We start from the raw sequence: 23,657 nt of genomic DNA on the forward strand, positions 1-23,657 counted from the left end.
CCTATTATATTAGGAGGATTCAATTGAATACCAACAATGTAATAACAATGCAACTGTTGTACAACCCTAGCAGACTAGTTCTGAGACACATACGCTACCATCTCAATACGTTCTAGATCGGACACCATGTTTCGAAGCGCTTTTAATTTGTTCTAGGTAACGGTAGCGGAGCTGAAATGTGAAAAAAGTGAACAAAAACTGAGACAAAACAGTGATCAAACGTTAAGTTCTTAGAAGAAAAATTATTAAATTCGGTCAAGAGAATGAGATGATTTAATTGCATATTTAATCGTATAATTTAGTTTTGAATTATAATATCCGTTTTTATATACATATAAAAGTTAGTAAATGCTGGATACACATCGTAATTCTTAAAAACAAAATAGACAAAGCACCACCAAATAATGAACACTCGTTAAGTTTAATAAAAATAATTTCGTTTGAATACACTAAACAAAAATATAAAAAACATATCTAAAATTAACAATTTACATAAGTCAAAAATGGCTAGTCAGCGAAAGTTCAACACGTTCCCGATCACTACCCCTTCCGGTAGGTAGCAGTAGCGCTAAGTCCGATGAATGCGAATTGAATAGTTGAATTCAGCGGACGTAGCGTAGTGCTACCTGCCGGTTGATGCGTTGTTGAGCGTTCGCTGTCAACACTTTTTTATTTTCTTTGTCGTGTTTGTTTACGACAGATATATTTTCAAAACCTACGCTATTTTGGTTGCTTTCATTGAACTTGACAAGTGTTAAATGTAGAGGTACTTTGTCTAGTTACTTTTCAAAGAATTACGAGGTGTATTCATCACATATCCAATTTTTATATGCATATAAAAACTGTCTTTATATTTCAACACAAATTATAGGGAATTATTTATGTACTTAATAAATTTCTCTTCCGCTACCGCTATCTAACACAAATTAATACCGCTCCGAAACATGGGAAACATGGCGTCCGCTCCAGAACGTGTTGAATTTGTAACATATCTTTCACCGAACAATTCCGCTAGATTTGTACAACAGTTTCATTTGCTTAATGCAACCATTGTTTTATTTTTCATTTATTCTTATCAATTCATCTCAAGTGGTTTTGTGATTTTTAGAAGAAAAATAAATAATGATGAAATAAAATTAAATAAAAAACTTTTGCATTGCAATAGAACTGCAAATAACTGAATTCATGACCCTGTTGTGGCTCTAGTCTTAAATGCGTCTGGAAAAATGTGATTCTAATTAACTTTTGCAAAGTATCTTTATCTATACGCACCGTCGTTGTAGCTACTGAAAAGGATAATCAGATGAGTTTACAACGAAATTGTGATACACACAAGTAGTGTCCAGAATATGGGATACTTTCTAGATATTTATTACATCACTTGAATAATTGTGGTTTTCAGATTTTGTCTTTTTGAATAGAGAACAAACATGCAAGAAAAGGATAAACAGATTCTATAATCAATTAAGAAACAAAACAACAAAACGTAAAATATTTTTCTAAAACACCTGAAAACAAAAGAAGTGACACTGTCTACACATCCAACAGGCATCTCAGTATTTAGAAAATAGATTAAACATCATCAATATGATAACACACTATAAAAAGGGAAGGACAAGAAAGAAATACATAAGCCCAATACAGAGGACAAAAAAATAGAAAAACTTTGGAGGAATTGTCGAAGGTGGTAAAAGTCTTTGCCAGCTATATTATGAGTGGTTTCGTATTCGAAAGCTTGTAAAATATATTGAAGTTAGTCCACTTTGGTGTTTCCTTGCCACGTTCCCAATAAAAAACTACTCATGATATAGTTACAATTCATATATATATATATATATATATATATATATATATATATATATATATATATATATATATATATTCTGGAAGGTTTTTCCAATTTCATACTTTTTCTCTACTATTTAATTTTAATTCTGGAACAACAAGGTGTCTACTTTTAATAATAACGCTACAAAATTAAGACCTAGTCAAGAAAAATAAAACAAGTAAAAAAAATGCCAATTTAAAATCGAAATTAGTGAGATCTATGGAAACATATATTGACTAGTTTATGTTCAAGATGGTTTAAATATTGGTGGTTTCTATTTTCCGAAAAAAAGTAAAAATTCGTTAAATTATAGGTTCTTTAAACCATCCTGACTATACATTAAAAAACTCTCTAATAAAAAATAATATTTAACGTTGTAACATACTAATGATTAAACCTTGTCGACGTTTTCTAATACCATCGAACATAGCTGAAGGCAAAACTTGGTAGAGAATTCTTTCAAAAAGCCCGAAGAAGTATGTTTTACGTCGTCTTCGTCCTGATTGCAAAAATTTTTACAGAAAAGGAGAATTGACAACGGATAGAAGTATTTGTCCATATTTTTCAGCAGGATACTTTCTAGAACCGGCACAGGTAGATTATTAGAAAGCCAAAATTCTATACATTTTAACAAAATGTTCTGCATCAAGATGTGATTTTCTGAAATATAGATTTTTCTGCAAAAAATTAACAAATTAATACATTTTTTTAACAATGTATTTAAAAATTCAGTAAGACCCCGCTTAACGTTGTTTTAGTTTAGCCCCGAAATTGTGCGCGGCTTTGTGTTTCCAAACATAGACATAGTACTCGTAATTCTAGACTACTGTATATATATATAATTTCTATACTGAAAAGTTGTGCAAATTTTAGAAAGAAACAATCTCTGGTCGAAGGTAGAGCTATATTTGTTTCAATATGCGGTGATCGGCGAAATGAGATATGGAAATAGAGAAATATAACGCTGGCAGGAGTACGCCCGAAATTAAAAGGAACACTTGAAAGAGATAGCTCTATCATAACTTTCTTCTTATCTCATTCTAATATTTCGAATTTTATTAAAAGCGCAGTCTAGTATTACTTTCTACTATATTTCTAAATATTAATGCATCTAAATGTTCTTGATTTTAGGTCTCTTCTGTTTTAAAATTAGTTTTCTTTAAATAATTTTTGGAGGAAAGTAAAAATTTGACGTTTCGACTTTCCTTTAAGTCTTTATCAAAATGATATTGACACTCACAATTTGTGTATTTATATGTAGCAGTACTTAATCATCAAATTATATGTAGTTTTATTAGAATTTACAAAATAGAGCTATAAATTTTACTTAAATTATTTAGCTTTTTCGTTTTTATGAATGTGAACCATTTCTAAAAATTCTCTTTTTCGTGGTTAGATTCTGTTCCAAGAATTTTTGAATTTTTATAATTGAATTAATGCTTTTTTGATATTTCATGTTTTGTTAACGCAGTTTTATTTTTTTTATCGTATTGATGACCTCTTAGTTTATTTTCTAAATATTGAGAGGTCTGCCCTATATAGACAGCGTCACAATTAGTACAAGGCACTTGCTATATAATATTACTTCTTTTGTTTTTTTGGTGTTTTAGATTTCAATTTAGTGAAATATTTGGATAACGTATTATATAAGTTTAAATATTAAATATATACATAACATATCCGAAACAGTGTTGTTGTGTTTCTTGTTTGGTGCCATGCTGTACGGACGCATTTTTATCATTTGAAACAAAAAAAAAAATAAAATTGTTTTGGCCCTTGGAGCATACCGAAAAAATTATTCTGGCCCAAAGGCTTCAAAGTTAGGAGAGTCCTCATTTAAATTCACAATTCCGTCCAATGGATAATTTTTATTTGATTTGATCAATTTTTATTAGTTGATCTTGGAATCTTTTACATTGGACTGTGCTACCGAATATTCAGAAATATCTTATAATAATTCTAGTTTGTCACGATAGTAGAATAAAATTTGTCATTTAATCTCGACACTATGTCACTTTTCATGAAATTACTTTATATTACTATAAATGGACAATGCAAGAATGACACGTTCATTAAACTATTCGGTAGAGCAGTCGAATTTGCTTGTGTTGAAATTATATTTCTTCCTGCCGTCACAGCCCCAGTTTATTTACTTGGTTCTAAACTCTATGTTATTTGTGCACGACCCCACGTTCTAAACACTTTATAAGCTATTTTTGTCCTGTGCACTAGCGATTCATCACCATACCCTTCTTTAGTGCAATCAAGCCTCCCCCAGATTCTACTAAACGTATAGCAGACGATCTTCGAAATGTACATTTTCAAGTTGAAGAAAGTTAGCCACTGTTTCGCGAACCTTGTTTAACTATTTTTCATCCACAACCGGATTGATACATTTTCCATAGATATATGCATAAAACAGACGGCTATCTTTTGCTGCTGCTGGACGAAAGGCATTGTACATTCGGTAAAATTGAACATATTTTTCAGTAACTAGAAATCTCCTGTTTACATCATTATATATTTCCTAAAATTTTACAATTAATAACGTTTTCGAATTTTTAGTTTCATCTTATATTAGCTGGCTGATTTCACAAATTCTTTGGCTACTTCTACTAATAGTCCCGGAAACCAAGGTTTTCACCCTCGATTTCCATAAACCTACATCGTTTTTAATGAAATTTTGGCAGCATGTAGAGAATACCTCAAAAAGCAAAATCTACCCTACGCCGATGTATGCTTTTGCACTAGGGGGTTCCCCCAACTAGAGGTTGAAAACTTTTATGTTGAAAATAACTGCGAAAATTGATAGATTGTATTTATGTATTATTTTTTTGCATCTAAGATGGTATAGTATGAATTATTTTGATTTGAATAAGCAGTATATTAGTACTGATTTATTAAGTCACATTCAATTTTATGATATAAGACATATATCAATAATGGCTCTAGTAAATAATTCGATGATATTAATCCATAAATCCTCACGTACCTTATGTAAAACTCAACCAAATATGAAGCTGCATCAATAATTTCTTTAACATTTTTATCTTTAATTTGAAATTCGACGTCAGCCTGTTTCATCTTAATTTGCACATTATCAATTTCTGATACCATTTTCGATACACTAGAAATTGGTGGTGAATTATCTTTATTAGCTAATGATTGTACATAATGCGAGATATTCTGTCTAATATCTCCAACTTCAGGTATTTCACATGGGCTTTCTCTGCCACCTAAAGATAAAACAATAAAATGGGGAAAAGCTTGACATACAAAATTTGCAGTTGGATATTCGGTGTCATAAATACCTTGGTGTTCTAAATCATCACCCCATTGGCGAATACTATCTAAAGATGAACTAGTGCTCAAGATATGCGCCGGTGAATTGTTAGAATAAACCAAATTTTTCTCATTAAAATCATCCTGTATATTTCTTACTATTAATTCAATGTAATCTTTAGTATCTGTTGGATTCTTTTTATTTTGAATAACATTTAAATCCAGATGCAACTGTTCCAAATATCTTTTGAAAGCTACTAATTGGAAACCGAGGCTGTCACCAAAATGACCATCTAATATTGCTATTTTTGCTGCTGCCTGAAACAATTTCATACATTTTTGCATTGTTGAATATTGACAAGACAAACTTATACAAAACGGAATTTCATGATTGAGAATAGGTTGATGGTATCAGAATAGAATGTTATTTTGGAATGTGTAATTAAATATTACATTGCAGTACACTTTATTTTTTTTAAATTCCAAGTTCTACTTTCAGCTCTAGGATTCCAACAAACACTAGCTTGTAATTACTATGCATTCTAGAACTATAAGAACAAAACTTTTCTCCTTCCTGCAATCGTCATTGTTTGCTAAAATATTTGCATCTAGTGGTACTAATTTTAGAGTAAACATGCCCGGAAAGACATTGCCAGAGTGTTTCTTGTTCTGTTTTTTCATTTCATAATAAAAAAACTGTCCTTACCTGATAATTATGAACTTCAAGACACTTAGACAATATATTATCTGTATCATAAAACCCATGATAAGTTTCTAAAACATAGTGAAGTGTTTTGTGACCTAATTTAAATTTGGGAGCTTCATATATGCTGTCCAATGATGATGAACTATTTTGTTCTAGAGGTAATTCGTTGTTTTCAATTTTATGTATACCATAAGGAGAATAATTCTTAGAAAATAGAAGTTTCTGGTCACTGGGATTAAATGTTATCGCCATAGATGGAAGACCAGGTATTTCTATAGGTAAATTTTCGGTGTTGCTTTGTCCTTGATTTGGAAATTTCAGTACTCTTCTAGTATTTTTGAAAAATATTACTTTACTCTCAAGTTTTCTGTTATCATCGTCCATAGGTTTTCCCAAAATTGTCTGGAATTTAAATTGATATCACAACAAAATATTTTGGACAAACAAAAAAAATATTTGTAGCTAGAAAATATTGAAAAATAGACCAAATATCTGAAATTAAAACAAAATAATGGATAGGAACTATATATGAAAAAAGGGGAACAAACTTAATCCGATAAATACAGGACAATTTCTTTAACACAAGTAACAAAATCTACAAAATTTTTGAAAAAACGACTAATGCATTTCTTAAGAAAACTTAAGACACCTAATAGAGGAAGGGGGACAAATGTTACTAGTATTTACTGATTTCAAACCAGCCGTTGAGTGATTCATTCGAAAAGACATATGGACAATACCAGATGGTTGAAAATACCTAAACAGATAATGAATAATATAATAAGCAGAAATAGGAATAGTGAGGGTAAGAAAGAAAATATGCAGGCAATATCTGAGGTGTTTATAGTGGAAAGAAAAATAAAGCAAGTGGGCAGTTCAAGCTCACTGCCTTTTATATTTACCATGAAAAAATAGTCAAGAGCATAAAAAGACAATGTTAACATTGTAGTACAACAATTGGATATAGGAACATGGAACCTATAAAAGACATCAACAAAAAGATAATTAAAATAAAATAGCTGAATTATTAGATATTGTGATAAAGACAAATAGATTAATGAAAATAATAATGGAGGCTGAAATCTTTATTAATAAACGAGGGGGAAGACCAAGAACGAAGTGGACACATAAAATAGAGGAATAGGAGACAACAGGAGGATATGCTTTGGACGAATTGATGAGAATGGCAATAGACAAAAAACAGTGGAAGATATGTATATAAGAGGGACCAAAGCCCAGCTTGAGAAAGTAACACACAAAACAATCACAAAAAATATCATCACCACAAAACACAATTAACTATGCTTTAATTTACCTGTGCCATCGACTGACTACCCCAAGCCAAAAGTTTTCCAGTGTGATCTATGGCCATTGTATACTCTAAACCACACGACACATGTAAAAATCTCTGAGAAAAGAGACTATTCATGCCTTCTTGTTGTTCAAGTTTTGGAACACATAATCCTTCTTCTCTACTTTTACTCCATAGAATCTACAATAATTGACATTTCGTGAAAAAGCTGTGGAGAGGACATTTTTATTCCATAGTCTATTAGTAATTAAAATAATGACAAATTATTAGTGCATACAATTAACGCTAGTGCATTAAAATGTAATTATTATTATTTAATGTAAGAAAAATTACTGTTTTCACTCTAACAAGTTAGTTTAGAATTTAACAATAGGTGATATCTAATATTTCTAATATATGATCAAAAAACAAACGTATACAAGTCAGTAAAGATAGAATATTTTTATTATAGGATAGGATTTAAGAATAAGTATCACATGTATAAGAATAAATAATGTTTATATATATTGGACGATTTTTAATGAATACCTCATTTATTAGAACAATTATGTAAATAGTAAAGATATTACCTTGCCATTATGTAGAGCTACAGTGTGCCTATATCCGACATCAACTTGCTCGATGGGCTTCTTGTTAAAACCTGTGAATATGTGTGTACTAGCTTTCCACGAATCAGAAGATTTGAAAGAACCGCAATTTTGTTTCTGATTGTTTTTTGACTGGAATATTCGTACTTCTTGTGGACTAGCTCCCCATGTATGAACTTCTTGATTACTAAGTACAGCAATCTAGAACGAAATAAGAGTAATGCGATATTCTATGCAAAAAATATTATTTTAGAAAGTTAATGGTCTTATAAGTTAATTTCAGATTTTAAAGATCCAAGACGACAATTTTATCTCAGGAAAATCATGTGATTTTAAATGAAAACAATTTTATTTATTATGCGGACGACCTACTAATATTCGCTAGCGCAAAAGAAAAGCTACAAAATGAAATAGAAAGGTGGAGTGAAGAAATGAAGCAGATAAACATACAAAAGACGGACATAATGAAGATATCAAACAAACAAAAAAAAAATAACTGCAAATACAAGAACAGCGTTAACAGGCTGAAGTATCTAGTGCCAATCGTAAAAATCAATAAGAATCAATAAGAAAATATCTACATATGTAGCCCTTATACAGGTATTCTTAAACAAAAAAGGCATAATAAAATATACAAAAACAAGAATCTATGAATCTGTACTACTACCAATGTTGATTTATGGTTACGAATCCTGAATGCTAACCAACAAATTGAAGCAAAAAATAACATGTGAAATGAAGGTACTGAGAAAAATAGCTGGGGTGAAAAGTCTCAATAAAGTGAGGAGCGACATAATTAGACGTGTATTAAATGTAGTGAGTACAGTGCAAAAAATCGAACAACAACAATTGAGATCGTTTGGGTACATAGTGAGAATTAAAGAGGACTGAACAGTTAAAAGTGATATCGGAAATCGAAACAAAGAAAAAAAAAGATAAGAGGCAGAACCAGAAGGAAATGGAATTGTAAAAAACTGAAAAAAAGAAAGAAAAGACTGTACAAGATAGTATTATCCGGAAATATCACCTTTACACCCATAGTAGAAGAGGTTGCGGATAAGGAAGTAAGTATACCAAATAAATAACAAATTATATGATAAATTTTTTGCTTCTTCATCGTGCACGTTTTGATAACCATTTAGAATTCTTAGAAGGTATATTTATTCATAATGTAAACACACTTGGTTCTTATCAAAGTCATCAATTTTTGACTGAATGTTCAATTCATTTAATTTGGAAACTATACTTATTAAAAAATATACTCACGTTGTGAAAATAAGCGGTAGCAACTTTTTCAATAGGCGTATTACTATCAGAAGGTACTATTATCATGACGGGTTTCACAGATTTGCTTGCTTCTATATTACTACCTTCTAGCTGACCAAAAACATTGGAACCAAAACCATATAATTTACCATCACAACCTAAAATAAGCGTATGTGCGTGGCCAGCTGATACCTAAAATACAAATTTTAAATTTACAATTATTACGAAAATGTTGGATGGGTTAGGTTAGGTTGGATAAGAAAAACGAGAAAAAGGATAATTCTTTAACAACATATAAAACAAATATTGGACATTTATGAAATGTAAACTTTCTTTTAGAAGAAAACTCAAGAAAAGGTGATGAGTTTTTTTTGCTATTATTTTCTATATTAGTTAAACATTAATTGTAACAATACAAAGTCAGAAATTATTATGTAGATATTTAAACGAATAATTTAATGCACACACAGTCACAGTCTTGTATTAGCGAAAATACGAATACAAATGTCACCGAGAAAGGAGCCGGAAAAAATAACAATGAAAAAAAAGACATAGTGTTTAATTTCTAACACCTTGTAAGTCCAAAAAGTATCTTTTTGATTTTTTGTGGTCATTCGATAGACAACTCTAGATAACTGACACTAACATCTTGAAAGCGATCTATGAATTTCGAAAAAAAAATATATGTATAATTTTCGCGATATATAAACACTGACAGTTTTTTTGCTCCCTTGAAAAATTCTCATTTTTGACTTACACTGTGTTAGCTCGTGACGATAGATTTCCTGTGACATAAAGGATTTATATAAAAAAAAGACTAGGGAAAAAAAAAGAAAGACCAATGAACGCAGTGGAAGATGTAATCGAGAGCTTGGGCAAAATCAGAAAAAACAAAGAAGAAGCTGCTAAGAAGGCGATAGGCACACACATAGTCGTAATAAACATCAAAAACATTAATACAAGTCGAGAAATTAAAGAAAAATGTAAACAAAAACAAGAAGCTTTCTTAGCGTATAGAACGTTACAAACACCACGAGCTTACAACAAATACAAATTGATTAGAAACGAGACTAACTTAGTAGTTAGGCAGATAAAAAGCGAACATCGAAAAAATTGGAAGTAAACTTCTACAGCGTTCAAAAACAATAGGAAGAGTGATAAGACAATAAAGGCAAGAAATAACTGAACTTTGCGAATCAAGTCAAATATCAGAAGCCGAATGAGTAGACTACCTAACAGAGCTATTGGAAGGAGAAAGTAACACTAAGCAACCAACACACTGCACATAAGGAATAACGTGGAAGTCACCATTTAATAACGATACCAAGACCTGAATACATGATGGAGTCTATAATGAACTGCTGAAGTACGGTGCCCAACATTCTGCTACATTTAAAATACCAGATAGATGGCGAACATGTTCAAAAAATGAAATAAACAAGATACGGTCAACTACAGATGGATAAATTTGTTGTATACAACATTGAAACTCGTTACAAAAATTCAGATTCAGATCAGTAAGTTCCTGCATAGATGCAGTATTTATCCTACGATAACTGGTTGAGAAATTCATAGAATATAATAAATCAGCATTCCTATGCTTTATTGACCTCAAAAAAGCCTTTGATCGTATTAAAGTGTAAGATGTTATTCACCTATTGTACAATAGATACATAACTACTATTATAATCCAGACCATCGAAAACATATAATCGATAATCAAGTTTAGGTTCGCATTAATGGTAAACAATAAAAACCCATACCAGTCAACAGCGGTATCAGACAAGGAAACTCGCTTTGTCTCGTCTTATTCAATATAATAATGGTTGAAATCATAAAAAAAGGTGTGACTAGAGAAAGGTTATGAAATTTGTTATGCTGAAAGTATTATGGTGGAACAAACATCTAAAACAAGGAACAAAGGCGCGCTTTTACACAGCGTCAATCAGACACATAATGACCTATAGATCAGAAACATGACAAGAAACAAAAAAGAAAAACTCTTGGAGACCACAGAAATGAAAATTGTCAGGCGGAAAAAACTATTAGTCTGAGAAAGAAGCGTAAACATCAGACGATTATGTAACTAATGGGTATCATAGCGTAAACAAACATGGAACCAACATACAAGTCGAATGACTGATAAAAATAGCAAGGGATGAATCTCCAATTGGAACAAGGAGTAGAGGTCGACCACGAAAGAGGTGGAGTGACAATCTAAAGCCAAAATGAGGAAAGATATCGAAAAAGGAATAAACGTGATTAACAAAGAAGAAAGAAGGAGAGGACTAATGTTCAAATGGAAAATAAATATTTTACTTTCACAATTATATTAAAGCATCTGTGTGTTTCGTGATAATTGGTTTTTATATTAAAAGTTTAAAATGATTTTATAAGAAAAAATCAAGACACAACATTACGAAATATATATAAAAAGGTTTAAGAAGTGAAACAAAAAAAAAAACAAAAAAATATTAATCTACATATAAAAAAAACTTTTTTCGGTACTCAAGCAAAATATTAATCCATATATAAAAAAATTACAAAATACAAAAAACGTTTTTATTTGCAAATTTCTAATACTTTTTAAAATAATGTGAATCAGTTTGATGGACCTTGTGGGGAATTCGAAATCGCTTTAGATATTGATGAACCAGTGCGATTTACACAAAAAACTCTGAATCGATTTCGGAGAGCATAAAATTCCCCACAAGGTCCATTAAACTGATTTGAATTACTTTTTTAATACGCAGTTTAAATGGTAAAACTTTGAATTTAAATTGTATGTAAGTACTTAAAATTGATATTAAGAGCTCAAACTGATAATTTTTTTCTATATGTAGACTAATATTTTGCTTGAGCATGAATCACCCTAAATTCTGTATGTTCAATACCTGACCTTCATTCTCATTACCATGGCCCCAAAACTATTTTCAAGGCCGTGTTTTTCTAGTTAAAAATGCTTCCATGTAATTTCTCAATTTGTACTCAAAAGAATTATCTGTAGGATTGTACTTAAAAGGTAGATCCAAAGAAAAAGGATAGTTATTCATTTTGCTACAACTACAACTTCTTAAAGACACTAGCGTTGTGTTGTTGTATAAATGTTAATATATAGTTAATTGCCTAATTTGTATCATTAACCAAAAGAAAATTTATTGGTATATCTTCTTGATATACCACTCCACACTACACTCTAATAATTATTTCCTTCTTCATAGAACAGTGAACTTTTTTTACCTGTTTAATGGGTTCTGGAAAGTCTAATAGTTTTGGCATAAATTCGTTATCACAGTTTCCATGCCCAAGTTGTCCATGAATTCCCCAACCCCATGTATAAACCTTACCAGCTGAAGTCAACGCTACACTGTGGTATTGTCCAGCGCAAATATCTATAATTTTGCAAGAAGAAAGACTGGTTATCATTTGAGGATATGGACTTTCTTGAACAGAGTGACCTAATCCTAATTGTCCGTATGTATTTGACCCCCAAGAATACACCTGGAACAATAATAATATAAAAACATTGAATCACAGTTCTATGTTATACGAGGATGTATTGATATCTAATTAGCCTATACCAGTTCCATCCATAAACAAAATATTGCGTTACCATAACCACGAACAATAACTTATTAAAAGTGTCAGTGTAAAGTTTGACGTCAAAAAAAGAAAACAAGAGTTACGCAATAAATTAAAAGAAAAAAGATGTCCACTGAAATAGTGAAAATCGAAAAATTGCAGTATCGAGCCATCATCAAGTAAAAGGTCGTAAATTTTCTTCCAACGAGAAGGTAATGGAAGCTGTAGATGTCTGGTTTGCAGAGCAAGAAGAAACATTTTTTTTAAAGATCTAGAGACATTGCAGGTTCGCTGTAATAAAAGTATCTAATCAAGAGGAGAATACGTTGAGTAATAAAATATTTTGACATTGAGATTTTGTTTGGTTCTATAGTAGGCTAAAAATTTTTCAATATATCCTCGTATATCGTAGTCTTGTGTTTAACAGATCAATATTTTGTCATAATGTAAACACAGAATCTACATATTAAAGTTAAAAAATGATCCGATTGCTAGTATGACTTTTAAGATTTTTTGATTTTTCCCGATACTTACTCAACAGCAAACTTGGGTCAGTATGAGTTAAAAATATGCTTTTTCATAATTACCTCATACATAATTTTTTATTTTTTATGCTATCGGCGATAATTATCTATCTATCTTTATCTACTTTGTGATGAACGCTGCTTTATGTTATTAAAGTAATCATTCAAAGTGACCACCTTCAAATAATTTCAATAATATATAATTACTTTTCTCCTCTGTTTCCATAGTGTGTACTATACAGGAATGAAAGCTTATAAATAGTCATTTTCATCATAATAGTAATTTAATGTAAATCTTCGCTACAGGATGAATTTTGTGAAGGTCGTCCAAAATTGGCTGTTGTGCCAGAAAGCAGTCATGCTGTGCGTAAACTGATATTCCAAGATCGTCATGTGACATACCGTGAGATTCAGATTCAGAAAAAATAAATCGCGATGCTTCAAAAGACGTCTATAAGATCGTGACAGGTGACGATCTTATATACCGATGCATATGAACTCGAAACTAAACACTAATCGACTGTATGGGTCATTCTCCACTACGATAATACAAGCTCTCAGTTCAAACAAAAACATGTTGAACGGTGAAAACATCGAATTAATGGGTCATCCGCTGTACGAATGGCACGAATGATTATTTCTTATTTCCGCAAATAAAAATAAATTGCGAAGTCAACGTTTTCCTACACCTAAAGAAGTGGTTGATGCTTTCAAATCACATGTTTTGGAAATACCTCAATCGGAATAAATGGTTCAAACGCATGCAAAAATGTATTGAGCTAACGAAAACAATGTGGAATTGGAGATATATGGCATTGAAGTATATGAACAAACAAGAAACTTTAGAAAGTTAATACAGAATATTGAAATTCTGACTGAAAAATGTAAACAGTTATATCTTCGTTTAATTTACACCGTATTGTCATATCTTAGGAAATTTCATTGCGGGCCTATTTTTTTTTTGAAAACAACATTTCTATTTCTAATGTATTGAAAATATAAATTTTCGAGTGAATCTTGGTATTATTGGAGTTCAAAAATAATCCAAATAATGGATGCTGATAATGATAAAGTTGAAAACGTACATTGTGAACATTTAGGTACAGAAATGTAATGGAAAATTGTATCTTCATAATAACACTAGTTCCTACATTTTGAATATTTTTAGGTACCCCAAAGTAAATAATATATAATATTTTGATGAACAATAAAACCAAATCCAGTATTTGTTTTTATTTGTCTATCTCAAAACTCAAGTGGCAACCATAGCAACATTGAGATACATTTTGATTATAGAAAAAAACTGCTGATGTCATCAGTTAAATATAGATCGTAACCTATAATAAATTATTCCTCTAAGCAGTCAATCAATATGAAATACTTATTTTGTTAATTTTCAACTACATCGTTTGTTAAACTGAAAATATTTCCAGATATCATTTTGAGGACTTCCTGTATATATAACAAAATATTGAATTTTTTTAAACCTTCAATTTTCTAATTTTAATTCATAGATTGCATGTATGTGATATGAAAAATTAGTAATAATATATTATTAGTTAAAAAATATTCTTCACTATAAAACGTTTTATAAAGAACAAACCATTTAGGTTTTTCTTGTGTTTACAAGATAAGACAAGTATGAAGAATATTTTTCTCCTTTTATGTTTATTATATATATACGAAAACGTTCTGGCAATTGTAAGTATTTGTATATAAATTTTATAGATCATCATTTATTATTAAAGATACAAAATTATCTATTTCTAGTTGATACATCGATAAAGATTTGCCTTACATTGCATAATACCAAAAAAATTCTCAGTTACTATTATTATGACATAAAGTCCATAAATTGTTCTTTCCTTTTTCTTCCTTTCCTTTTTATTTTCGAGTATCAGAACAATTTTAATAAATTTTCTTTTGTAAATGATTTGATTTATTTTAAATGGGGCTGATATCATCAGCCCACCTGTTCTCACTTTGATATGGTAGGTCACACGGAATGACAAATTGATAGTCCAGGAGCTGTCAATCTGAAAAGTCCCCTCATACCGTGCATGTATTTTTTTTATAAGAAAATTGATAGTTCATAACTATAAGAATTAAAAACGCGAGTTTTGCGTAGATTTGCAAAGCCGGAAAAATGTTTAAAAATTAATAATTATTAAAAAAACCGATAAATGTTTCTCTCATGGTAAGAAATGGTTTGCCTAAAGTGTATTCGATAGAAAATTTTATGCTATTTCTGAATTTACTCAAATAATAAATTTTTTTTGGCTGGGAGAGTTTCCTCTGAAGACATGAGCGAGGTATGCTAGTTTCCGGCATTTAAATGTTGTCAAAAGTTCAAAAGGCCTGTTTAAGACCGTTTCATGCCATTTCAAATATTTCTACACGGCTGACTGTGGCGGCATTCAGTGTCCAGACTTCAGCTCCGGGTTCAGTTGACCGGTGACGCTCTGTCCATGTATCTATATTTATATTCAGTACTATTTCATTTTTTTAAGGTTAATTTTTATGTCGGTGACTACTGGGTTATGGTCCGATCCTATATCCGCACCCGTATAGGTGGCGACATTTGTGACTCAGTTCCTAAACCTTTTGGTTATCAGAATGTGATAAATTTGGTTTTTATTGTGTGTCCTTTATGTTTTAAAATTTTATTCTAGAAAAAGAGATGTCTATTGACACTAATTTTCAGATGACCGAAAAACAAATTGAGGCTACCAAAAAATTAATTAGAAATACTTGCATAAATAAGCAGGGAGTAGCTCCTGGTAAGTTTTAAAAATGGAATCCTGTGAAAGGTTGAAATTTATTCTGTCGTTAAAAACTAAGCATCAATTTATATAAAAATCAAAACTAAATTTTACTTTCATTAAGCACTAAAAAAGTATTTTTCTTTATCTTCTCAAGGTCTGTAAAAAAATCAAATCAATTTGTATTTACTAATCCTAGACCAACTTTTAGTTGTTTCCGAGATATTTGAGGTTTTCAATTATTATTGTATTAGTTAACAAGTTTTAATATTTTATGTATACTTTTAGTAGGCTTTGTAATATATGATACTTATTTAACTGTCATTAGTCAATTGTTGATATTTTCGAAAATCGTTAAAATGTCTCGTTCTATAATTTAATAACGAAGATTATGTGAATTTGCTTGTAATAAATGGGAAATGTGACAAGTTGTTACAAGAACATGTACTTTATTTGCTGCTATTTATTATATTTAAGAAACTCAAATATCTCGGAAATGACTAAAAGGTGGAATAGGATTAGTAAATATAATTTGATTTGATTTTCTTACAGACCTTGACAAGATAAAGAAAAATACCTTTTTATTTCTTAGTGCTTGTATCAACGGGACAAAATAAAATTTAGACGACACCTGCATCTCTAAAAATTTACAGAAAGCATTTAATATCTGGATAACGGTAAGGTTTATGTATACGAAAGTATATTTATATATTTATTTTTTACCCCTGAATACATTAAAATAAAAAAAAGCGGGTGGTTTTATTTGAAAAAATAAAGAAATTTGATATTTATGAAGTTAAACTTTAAACACTTTTTATAGACACCCTGTATAAATTGAAAAATTTTTCAACATACATTCAAATACATCTGACCTTGCTAAAAGCAGCCAAATAGAAATCATTTTCATATCTTTAAGGGTATTCTCGTAAAAAAATAATTTAAAGGTCTGTAACGGTCAAATTTTTTACAAAAAAATTAATAACTCAAAAAGTATGCATTTTTCGAACAAGTATTTTGCCATATACAGATAGCTTTCACTAGTCGTGGGACACCCTATATGTGTCTAAAATAGTCTTGGGAATAGGATTTAAATGAATTTGGATTTAATGAATAAATGAATTATGGATTGCCGATATATTTCTTATTTTACAAAAGATGATTTATTTAAGCCTATTCCGTTTTGAAACATTTTATATTTGAGATAATTGAACTTTACCATATTTTTAGAAAAAGTAGATGGGATGTATAAGGGAGAGTTCGACTTTTCAGATAAAAATTCAATGGTAAACTACAAATTTTATTTTATATTATTTTGTTAATGACATGACCATTTTTTAGTGTTATATGCATTGTGTTTTGAAAACCTATAAATTGGTAAGTCTATAATTATGTAATAAGTAAATTATCCGTTTTATCTATTTTTATTTAATAATTTTATGTTGTACGTACAGAACGTCTTAAATTATAAGCGATAACAATATAGCAAAATCGTAAATGACACATATAGATTTTTAAAAGATAAGAAAATACACTCGTTAGCATAAAAATCGATTCAAGCGACATCCCTGCAATCACAAGTATCTGTCAAAAAAAACTGGACATGAAATTATATTTTTCTTAAAACTAATAGTTCCTTTCCAATAATATGTTATGATCGCTAATCAACCTTTTTATGCTCGTTTCAAATAGAGATAATTAAGGGTAAATGACCCTTATAAAAGGTTATCTACCTGAGCCACTACTATCACTTAGCCATCAAACGTCAACGGATACACATTTTTGTTAACAACAAACAAGAATCCTACCTGACAATAGACAAAACAAGTGATAAAACCGCTCAAGCGGTCACCCTATTGCGACAAGGCCAGAGGCAGCGGGTAGTGGACAGACGCTGCTACTCTACTGTTTCCAGAGTTTACCATTGTTGCCAAGAGACCAGTAACTTTCATCGAAGACGCGGTTCCGGAAGAAAAATGTGCACATTCGAGAGAGATGTCATTGTCAGCACATCGCTGAGAAATCGGGCACTTACTGGTATTCATAGACACGCGAGGAGTAGCTGTTCTTAAGGGGGCTAGCTTTGAGCCAAAAAGGCTAGCTACTCGCATCAAATTAACCCCAGCTCACAGAGTTGCTCGTATACGATGCCAGAGAACACTTTAATTGGACTTACGAACAATGGAACTTTGTTATCTTCTCAGACGAAAGCAGAGCGTGCCTGCTTGCTTAAAGAGGACGATTCCACAGAAGACCTCGATAAAGACTCACGTCGTTTTCTACACCAGTTTCATCGGCGAAAAATTAATCCTGATGCATGACAATACCTATCTATGTAATACAATTCGAAATTGGCTAAAGTCCTCCAATTGAATATTTATAGGATGAACTTAAGAGAAAAGCTCGGACAAAGATCCTGCACAAGCCACGAAATTGGACCTGAAAACGGCGGTCACTGAACAATGGGATAGCATAGAACAAAGAAACTTATTCATCCATGAAAAACTGTTATTAGTGCCATAGGAGGGAGCACTAAATATTGCTTGATTTCAAATAAATTATTATGTTAACGAATGTAACTTTGTATTTTCTCTACTGTTAATTATAACCCCTTTTTAATTGTTAAGGATTCCTTTTCATTTGATATTTTTTTTTCACCAAAAAAATAACTCAATAACAACAAAGACTACTCATTCTAAATCTAAGATTAATGGTTTTGAGATGCTAAAATCAAAAAAGAGAGTCTGACTTGATTTGTTTACTTACGAATGTATATTATATTATATATTATAGAAATTATATAAATTATATATTTAGAAATTACAAAATAATATAATTTTTGATTTCTTGTTTATCGTTTCCATCTCAACAACTTTTTTCTTAAATATATCATCACTCAATAAGTCTTGTGACTGACACACAGATGGCGCTGCTATTGTCAAATACTATGACGTTTATGAAGTACCAGCTTTCAAAAGACTACGTTTCATGACATTTCAATTAGTCAGAAAAAAGTGACAACCATTCAGGTTGTTAGCTATTTTGTTATTTTCAAAACAAATTTCGTGTGTTAATTTATCATTACTGATGAAAAAAAAAAATACTGTAGAAGCTCAGCAATTGCTTCAAAAGTGTTATCCCGAATCTGCTCAATATAAAAGAACTATTTTTTATTGGTTTGCTGAATTTAAACGTAGTCGTACAGACACCTATGATGGTAAACTTTCTGATCGTCCAATTAAGGTGGTTACTCCAAACACCAAAAAGAGATAAAAATTGGTAATATCTCTAATAAATCGTAAATTGAAATTGCTTGAGATACCTGATGCCGTAAAGATATCAGAAGACTATGTGTTTACAATTATGCTTAACATTTGAACATGAGAAAGTTTTTTCAAAGTGGGTACCGCGTTTACTCACAGTCGATTAAAAATTAGATTTTTTGCGTCGATATATGACAATGGATGAAACATGGATCCACTATTTCACTCCGAAGCGTCCAAAGGCACAACAGTCAGCTGGGAAGGTAATAGCTTCAGTCTTTTGGGATGCGTATGGAATATTTTTCATCGACTATTTCCAAAAGGCAGAGACAATCGATAGCGAATACTACATAGAATTGTTGGATCGTTTGAATGCAAAAATCAAAGAAAAACGAACAAAAAACACTGTTTCACCAATGCTTAAATTGAACGAATTACACTTTGAATTGCTTGCTCATCCACAGTATAGTCCAGATCTGGCCCCCAGGTACTACTAACTATTCGCTGATCTCAAAAAAATGCGTTTAGGAAGCGTTTGAATGATTGTATTGCTCTTAAAGGTGATTACATTGATGAATAAAATCCATTTCGGGCAAAACAAATGTGTTTTTCTTAGTAAGTCACACGACTTATTGGGTGATGTGTTACAAACTTAGTATGAAATTATTATCAATAAAAACAACAAACGAATTTTGTGAAAATGTACTTAGCGTGTAAAAAATATTTTGAATATTTGATTTACTCTAGAATATTTATTTATTCATCAGTATCTTTGTCTGTTTAAAGCTGCTGAATTAAACGAATTTAACAAAATTTTTTACTTGCAGATAAAAAAAGACAACACATTTGACTGGGAAGAAGGTATAAATGTTATGCAGACTATCGCTCCTCCTAATATTGCTACACCCGTTATTGAAAGTATTAAAAACTGTAAAAATGCAGTTAAGACGGACAATAAATGTACAGCTGCTCTTGAAATCGCCAAGTGTTTATATGATGACGATCCTGAAGTAAGCATGAGCAATTCATAATAAATGTAGGTTCACATCAAGATAATACACTCGTGAATAAAAAAATCGACTCGACACCCTTGCAATTGCAAATCATTGCAAAAAAACTGGACAATAAATTGTACTTTTCTTAGAGCTAATTGCATTAACTTCAAAATGATATATATTATTATAATATTTCTTGCTCTCAAGTCCAATGATATGTTATGATGGGTAACAACGCTTTTTATACTTGTGACAATAGTGCTAATTAGGGGTAACTGACTATTATAAAAGGTTATTTACATGATCAATTACTATCAATTAGTCGGTGAACTAACCATGAGTTAGTCTGCTGTTTCCAGAGTTTACCATCGTGGTAAATTCTTTTCGATTTTAATTTTCTCAATGATATCACTGAAAATATTCGTTGATGAGATGAACTTGGTTATGGAGGATCAGGCTCCCAGTTTTTCATACTCTCTTATGCTAAAAATTTGGACATGAGCTGTGCGTAAGATGGGTGTAGCGTTTGCTCACAATGGAACAAAAACAGCGTTTTTGAAGATGTTTCCATCGAGTGTTTGGCGATATTTTACAGAAATAAAGCCGAGTTTTTGCGCCGTTCCATAACCATGAATGAAACGTATGGGTCGATCACTTCACAACCGAAAAAAAAAGAGCAATCAAAGCAATAGACTGAAAAGGGAGAACCGGCTCTAAAGAAGGCAAAGACCGTTCCATCTGCAGGTACGGTCACGACAACGGTTTATTGGGTGGGATGATTTCCATTGACTATTTTGAATAAGGAAAAACTATCAACAGCGAATATTATGTGAAGACTTCATTTCTCTAAGAAGAAAGTGTTGTTTCAACAAGACAATGCACCAGCTCCACTTCCGTTATTTCAATGGCGAAAATTAATGAATTTAGTTTAAATTGCAAACTCGTGCACCCTATTAATCAGATTTAGCCTTCTCGGATTTTTTTCTGTTTTATTTAAATATGCATTTAAAAAAATTATTATTATATAGATTTTTTATGTTTCAGCATTATATCTTACCCTGAACGAACACCAGCTGTTGAGGATCTTCACAATACGATGTCACGTGTATTTTGTGTAATTTTAGCATATATGAATATCTCAAAACAAATTATTGTGTGTTGGGTTAATTATATTAAATGGTAAAATTTATAACTTTTTATTCACAACGTCAATTGATATTAGTTGAAAATTATTTTCTTTAAATGTATACTGGTAAAGTAACATTACTATTTAGTAACTCGGTTAATACTAGCTTTTTTAGAAGCACGATTTGAAAAAATCAATTTTTTTAAATATCTAAAGCTAGACCCTTAAGAATATGTCCTTGAACTGATTTTTAAAAATTCAGACACTTTTTCATCTTTTCTCCTATATGAGATCTTAGTTTCTTTTATCCTATCCTTTTATCCCATCACAATACACAATACAACCACAATATGTGGCAATCTTCAGTAGATTTGAATGAGAGCTGAAGCATGTCTAAATAGTACACATTTGTCAACCTTTCTCTTCTATTTTTCCACCGCTTTATTTTTAATAGGAAATATGCAATACGTAACAATCATTAAAAAGGTATGGAGTATCATCCCTTAAAAATGAAACGTAACTTCTATAGTCTGCTAATATGTAATTTCTTCTGTCACATAAAAAGTAAATTGAAGCAATTTTTAAAAAAACAATAAGATTATTAATGGTGGTATGACAAAAATTACCTGAAAAGTAAGAAGAATAAAACATTTTGAATTAATGAATTAGACGTTCAAATGGTAGATTTTCATACAAATTGTAGAATCATTTTTTGAAAGTTGCTACGTCCACTGTTTCAGTCCTAATTCTATTTTTATAGTTATTTTTTTATTAACTAAGATGAAAACCATAGATGTTTCAATTTCAAGATGTCTGACACTTTTAAGTTATAGCTTGCAAAAGCATTGAAAAAAATCGTTGACGATCATTATGTCTAAATATAAGATAAAACACTTTATCAAAGAATAGTTTTTAATCATATATTTTCCATTTCGCTCAATGACCTTTTGGCATCTTTCTTTGAGCTTCATGATTTTACGCTCATAAAATTTCTGGTCCTTATAAGCAAAATACTGAACCAGATACGATTGAAGGTCTTCATTTGTGAAAGTTTAATCATTCAAAGAATTCTGCAAATTTCGAAATAATTGGTAATCAGATGGTGCCAGATCAGGGCTGTTGTTGCCAAAGATATGGGAGGCCTTGTTTCCTCCAGTATCATTAATTGTTGATAGTAAACATCAGAATTGGTCGGTTGGTTCCTTAGAAGCAGCTCAGAAAACACAACACATTTTTAATTCCACCAAACTGACAGCTTAAGCTTTTTTTGTTGTTTTTCATCTTTTGATGTAGTTTGTGCTGGTTCATCGTGATTTCCCCATGATCGTTTTCGAACTATGTTACTGTACAGGACCGATTTTTCATCACCAGTGATGATTCTTCTCAAGAAAGGGTCGGTTTCTCTTTGTTTAAGGTGCATAACACAAATGTTGATTATTTGGGTTAAACGAATTTCTTTCAGTTCGTGAGGTACCAAATATCAAGTTTCTTAACTAGCCCAAGACATTTTAAGTTAATTTCAAATGTTTTGTGCGATACATGTATCACTTTCGCAACCTTTCGAATAGTTATCATCAACTTCAGTAGGCCGACCAGAACGCTGCTCATTTTTGAGGGAAAAATGTCCAGAACCGAATTTTTCACATCAATTTTGACACTGCGTTAAGTAATCAGCACCATAAACTTCCCATATTTCTTTGAGAGCCGCAGCAACTTTATTTCCTTTACGAAAATAAAAAAGTGAGAGATGCCGAAAATGTTCATTTCTGCACTCTGTTTGAAATTAACTCACAACTAATAGCTTTAATAAAAATCACGCTCTATTTATTTCTTAAGTTACGTCAATGTGACCAGTATCACGTGGCAAAAGGCAAAGTACACTAGCATAAATTATTCGAAAAATAAAGTAAAGCTCTCTATCAGTAAAAAGCGAAGCCTTTATAATGATGTGCCACACATTGTATATTTAAATATAATCAGAGAACTAAAAGGGGGATGATAATGACATTTAAGGTCTAGAAATTTGAAAAAATCGATTTTTTTTATACATGATCCTAATGGAGACCCCGCATCATAGTTAATTGACTCCAAGAGTTCTTTAGACACTTGAAGTTGCATTAACATATCAAATTACGTACTTTTTTTTATATCGATTTGATTGTAACGACCATACATATAATTATTTATAGCCTTTTGTACAATAGGATTTTAGTATTTAAAAGCGTTCGGTAAACAGATACGAGGTTTTTAATAGTCTGGCATTCGTCGAGTATGGTCGTCGGATTATTGAAACCAGTGTTAACTAATTATTTTATTTTATTGTTTAATAAATAGTTTATTCCAACGTAGTTTTAATGTTTTAATACAAAGAATATGATCAACCATCATTAGTTAGCCCGAAGATACATTAGAAGAAGAGTCAGAAAA

The 23,657-nt window shown here is 30.9% G+C and overlaps 2 protein-coding genes across 5 annotated transcripts in view; one reads left to right on the plus strand and one right to left on the minus strand.

The window, feature by feature from the left end:
- The window catches only part of LOC130891409 (uncharacterized), a 41,266-nt gene that overhangs the window by 3,562 nt on the left and 14,047 nt on the right, over positions 1-23,657 (minus strand). Inside the window, exons 12-19 of one of the 4 annotated variants that reach the window (XM_057796139.1) lie at positions 12,222-12,482; positions 8,982-9,173; positions 7,698-7,916; positions 7,132-7,308; positions 5,817-6,218; positions 5,140-5,428; positions 4,821-5,064; positions 1,852-2,505 (exon numbers count right to left, since the gene is read on the minus strand). In XM_057796139.1, the coding sequence (XP_057652122.1) occupies positions 2,220-2,505; positions 4,821-5,064; positions 5,140-5,428; positions 5,817-6,218; positions 7,132-7,308; positions 7,698-7,916; positions 8,982-9,173; positions 12,222-12,482 (2,070 nt within the window). In that variant the 3' untranslated portion in view covers positions 1,852-2,219. Of the gene's footprint in view, positions 1-1,851; positions 2,506-3,843; positions 4,356-4,820; positions 5,065-5,139; positions 5,429-5,816; positions 6,219-7,131; positions 7,309-7,697; positions 7,917-8,981; positions 9,174-12,221; positions 12,483-23,657 lie in introns of those variants that run through there. The other 3 variants (XM_057796140.1, XM_057796142.1, XM_057796141.1) reach the window with 3 other exon arrangements.
- On the plus strand, positions 14,720-23,578 carry LOC130891410 (uncharacterized). The gene is made up of 6 exons (XM_057796143.1): positions 14,720-14,788; positions 15,792-15,867; positions 17,077-17,132; positions 17,188-17,223; positions 19,937-20,119; positions 21,149-23,578. Exons 1-6 carry the CDS (start codon positions 14,729-14,731, stop codon positions 21,164-21,166), a joined length of 429 nt encoding a protein of 142 aa, XP_057652126.1. The 5' UTR covers positions 14,720-14,728; the 3' UTR covers positions 21,167-23,578.

The sequence above is a fragment of the Diorhabda carinulata genome, chromosome 3 (genome assembly GCF_026250575.1).
Source record: "Diorhabda carinulata isolate Delta chromosome 3, icDioCari1.1, whole genome shotgun sequence".
NCBI classification, from domain to species: Eukaryota; Metazoa; Arthropoda; class Insecta; order Coleoptera; family Chrysomelidae; genus Diorhabda; species Diorhabda carinulata.